Here is a 4219-nt window from a genome sequence, read left to right as displayed (position 1 = left end):
ATTTCGCTAATTCCGAACGGAAAGTGAATTCAAATTCAAAAAACGAAATTTCGGTGAATTCCGACCGAAATTTCGGTGATTTCGACCGAAATTTCGGTTTTGTCACCGTAAAATGATGCAAATTAACAGAAAATGATGTGTGTATATGGAAAAATTGAAAATTTTGGCAAAATTTCCCCTGGTTATGTGTATATTGACAGTTCATAATGCATAACATATATATAACTCCACAAAACAATGACAAATACACCATTTAACACATAACTCATGTCCAAAGTCCACACATACAACGTAATACATCCAAAGTCCATTAGAATTATTACACATAACTCATGTCCAAAGTCCACACATAGAACGCAATACATCCAAAGTCCCTTAGAATTATTACAATCCAAAGATACAACAGAGGCAAAGACATAGTCCAGAATAATCCATGTAGCATATTCTCTGCATTTAAATATTTATGTGAAATAAATTGAATAAGTAGAGGAAGCAAAACGTATAGATAAGTTCTGTTGATAGGATAAGTACCTGCATTCTTCAGTCCTCAAATCTCTCTCCCGGTGGTCCCTCATACGGCTCGTCTGTTGGTGGCAAATACATGTACGTAGGTGGGCGATATTGCAACTATGGAGCTCCATATGGTAGGTAGCCGTGATAATCCAAATAAGGCAATGCTGCAACTGCCTGCGGAAGTGGCGGGTTCACCACCCCTGGTGGTGGCCACAGAAAGCCCCCTGCAGGGGGGGAAGTACTGTAAGGGTTGTAGTACTGACCACTGGAGGCAGAGTTGGAGCTATCTTCATCATATGCAAGTGGGGCCTGTCGACCATGTCGATGTGTCGATGTTGTTTGTCGTTGTGAAGTAGGTGCTCCATGATCTGTATCTTGTGTTGCATGGGTGAAGTCCTCCTCCCCAGTGAACCTTATAGTAGGAGATATACGATAACCACCACTTTCGTTGCCATCATTGCCATCACCTTCACTGCTACTGGAATCATCATCATCATCATCATCATCACCAATGTCCTCACCACCACTAGGCTCAGGTGTGGTATCGTCACTACCTAACTCCTCCTCAGTGCGTGGTTTCTTCCTTTTCTCATTTCGGGACCAATCTTAGTCTTCCTTTTTCCCAGATGTGTGTCCCCAATTGTTTCTTCGGCCCATGTCTCCACATCTTCATCGTGACCATGAGAAGAGCCTATGTCAGTGAACATCTGGCTCGGCAATGGAGTGTCAGTGAAGTCAGAGTCTTCATCAAATGCTGGGTCTCCATTGGACCTTGATTGCTTCATCCAATCTTGAATTGCTGATGACTGCCGGTACAAAGAAAGATCCATGAAACTGCTAACTGGATCATAGTCATATGGATCGACCCCTCTAGTAGCACGTTGCAGACGCAAGCGGAGGTTGTAGTTCACAAAGACCAATTTGTCCAATTTCTGGTGGCTCAACCTATTGCGCAGTTTGGTGTGGATGTAAGCAAATGTGCTCCAGTTCCTTTCACATCCATTAGAGGCTGCACACTGCGACAACAAGCGTCGGGCGACCCTTTGCAACACTGGTGTATCTCCCCCAAATGTAGCCCACCAAGCAGCTGGTGAAGTTTTCCGGTCAATGGCCATTCGCCTAGCAATGTCACTAGAGAACTCACCTTGCTTCGTCCTGAATATTTCAAATTCTTGCAATGCAATTGCTGCTGAATTAGTATCCAATATTTTCTCCAGGCCATTGCGCATTACTGCCATGACTTTCTGTGATGTACCCAAACTGTACTGCACATAAGGGTTAAGAGCACAAGCAGTGGCCATATATGTGCCTGACATCACTGTGGTCATCCTTGCATCTATCACAGCCATGATCTTTTCAAACCGGGGGTAGTCACTGCTGAACTTGCTGGCATATGTCTGCCTCATGTTTTGATACTCCATTGTCACCTCACTCAAATTAGGTGTCTTGTCTGTGTCAGCAAATCTCAAAAACATGTACAGAGGCTCAACATCATTGATCACATACTCCATATTCGCCCACCATTCAAGACTTGTGATGCATTCGTAAATGTACCTTCCAGTTTCACTTTTGAAGTGGCGGGACCGTCGGAACTCAGGTGACACTAACCATGTCATGAACTGGTCCTTCTTCTTATACATGCTTTCAAGGAACATGTAGTTGGTCCCAAATCTTGTTACATTCCACTTGACCAACTCTCCACCGATGGCTTCCCTCATCATGCTGTGTAAACTGTTGGAGTTGTAGAGCCAGCTGCAAATTCGTTGCGCGCTTCGAATACAAGCATCATGCTCCGGCCACTTCCCTATGTCCTTCAGCATAAGGTTGATGGTATGGGCAAGACAAGGCTGCCATGCAATGGTAGGGAACTCGTGACAGAGAATTTTGCAGGCTTTTTTGTAGTTCGAACCATTATCCGTGACAAGCTGAACCACATTGTGAGGCTCCACTTTCATGACCACTGCTCGTATCTCCTGCACAACATTGCCAATGTGATATGCGTATGGTACTATATTTTATGCCAAGGTGAGAACAATGCATCGATGGTCCTGTAACAATACTATATTTTATACTTACCTTCAACAAGTATTGATGGTTCTGTATTTTGTCGGACACATTGATGGACTTCAAGAAATACATGGTGCCACCGCTATACACCAAGAAATTAATGACCGAATTACGCATAGGCCCCGTCCACGAATCACACATGATCGTGACTCCACATTCATCCCACTCGTTCTTCCACTTCTCTATCTCCTTCACATTCTCATCCAAATATTTTCCATCTATCTCCCTCCCTGATGGTATTTTGATTCCAACACCTGCGGTCATAGAAGAGAAAGCATTAAGATACAATGAAGGATATGTAATGTAGCTCAAAATATACATTGTTACCTTGTTTCTGGGTCTCCACGATCGCAGCTTTAAAGTATGGGTCATCGACTTTCCGGCCGGGAATACCGACAGCATGGCACGCCTTCGCCCATGCCCTCCCTAGAAGCTCTCTTGATGTCCTCCCCTTGACAGTCCATGGGCCGGTATCAATCCTTTGCTGCCGTGGACCACTGCTCAACCCTAGATGGTAGTCCCTAACCCTCTCGGGGACTTGTGACTGGCTCCTTCTGAACATCGAAGGCAGCGGTCCACCACTGCCTCCAACACCACCACCTGCTCCTACACCACCACTCCCTCGATCAGGACGACTACTACATCCCGATCCGCCACCCCTATCATATCGTGGCCCAGCTTGCTGCATAAATTCATACTCTTGGCGGGACTGGTGTAAGGCCGCTTGTAGTTCTGCATCCTCGTCGAGCCCCTGGCCTTCCTCTTTCTCTAGATCAATGTGCGGCTCCCTTGCAGATTGGTCCCTCAGCAGCTTTTCTCGGGCCCTTGCTTTAGCTCTAGCCTTGTTCCTGTCCAACTGCTCACTAAAGAAGGCCTTAACTTCGGCTGGAACCGAAGGGCAGTCCTTCACATCTTTGAACCTTGTTGCTCCTCCCCCACTCTTCTCCTCCCTGCAATACTTGCATTTGAAACCACCCCTGATCTTTTGGCCATGCTCCCACACTAGGTCTGGCATTGTCCTACAATTACAGAAAAATAGTAAGGTGTAAGTTCATGAATAACACATGAAGTAGCAACTCATGTTCTTTTTTATGAATACCTACTAACAACCCATGAATATCACATAAACTAACAATTCATTAAAACTACCAATTCATACATTGAGACTAACATGAAAAAATTCATACATATCAACTAACTGATTTTTTCTATGCTTTCTATGTCACATGGTCTCTAGAATCTCAAATCAACTAACTTAGATCGACATCAACAAGCATCAACATAAAAAAACCTTCTCATACCTTAGTTCCTGGAGCCGAGGCGAAATCCGGTCGGTTTCACCGGTTTTCCGCCGAAACCGCACCGAAATCCGCCCGGATTACGGATCCCTTCTGACAGCGCATCCAGGGAACGGAATCCGCTACACCGCGCCCGGATTTCGCCGCCTTTCCGCCGAAATTTCGGTGCGGGGAGGCGAAAATCGCCGGCGGCGGAGGAGACCAGAGAGGAGACCGTGGAGGGGAAAAAAGAAGGCTCGGGCGACCGTGAGGGGTGACGCTGACGACCAGATAAGGTTTACCGTGTTAACGGGTTAACGGGTCCACTCATCGTTAACGGGTCCGAACTCATTTAGTGATTT

At 45.7% G+C, this 4219-nt stretch overlaps 1 protein-coding gene and 1 long non-coding RNA gene across 2 annotated transcripts; both read right to left on the bottom strand.

Moving 5' to 3' along the window:
• Positions 1-285: 285 nt before the first annotated feature.
• Positions 286-1708, bottom strand: LOC120687803. Its single transcript, XR_005680837.1, has 2 exons — positions 532-1708; positions 286-447 (listed from the first exon to the last, which is right to left on the bottom strand). It is a non-coding gene; the product is annotated as an uncharacterized LOC120687803 (long non-coding RNA).
• LOC120688866 lies at positions 1708-3595 on the bottom strand. The gene is made up of 5 exons (XM_039971224.1): positions 3226-3595; positions 2908-3180; positions 2590-2834; positions 1769-2486; positions 1708-1724 (listed from the first exon to the last, which is right to left on the bottom strand). The coding sequence occupies exons 1-5, from the start codon at positions 3593-3595 to the stop codon at positions 1708-1710; spliced, it is 1623 nt and encodes a 540-aa protein (XP_039827158.1).
• Positions 3596-4219: the final 624 nt, after the last annotated feature.

This window comes from Panicum virgatum, chromosome 9N (assembly GCF_016808335.1).
Source record: "Panicum virgatum strain AP13 chromosome 9N, P.virgatum_v5, whole genome shotgun sequence".
NCBI lineage: Eukaryota > Viridiplantae > Streptophyta > Magnoliopsida > Poales > Poaceae > Panicum > Panicum virgatum.
The sequence above is the reverse complement of the archived record's forward strand: the minus strand, read 5'-3'. Positions and strand labels throughout refer to the sequence as shown.

Bases quoted from the DNA above. Each gene is read 5' to 3' on its own strand.
- LOC120688866 (XM_039971224.1), bottom strand. From the start codon at position 3,595: ATGCCAGACCTAGTGTGGGAGCATGGCCAAAAGATCAGGGGTGGTTTC. The intron at 2,835-2,907 runs GTAACAATGTAT...CTATGACCGCAG, and splicing joins CGTGGAGACCCAGAAACAAG to GTGTTGGAATCAAAATACCA. The intron at 2,487-2,589 runs GTAAGTATAAAA...AATGTTGTGCAG, and splicing joins ACCATCAATACTTGTTGAAG to GAGATACGAGCAGTGGTCAT.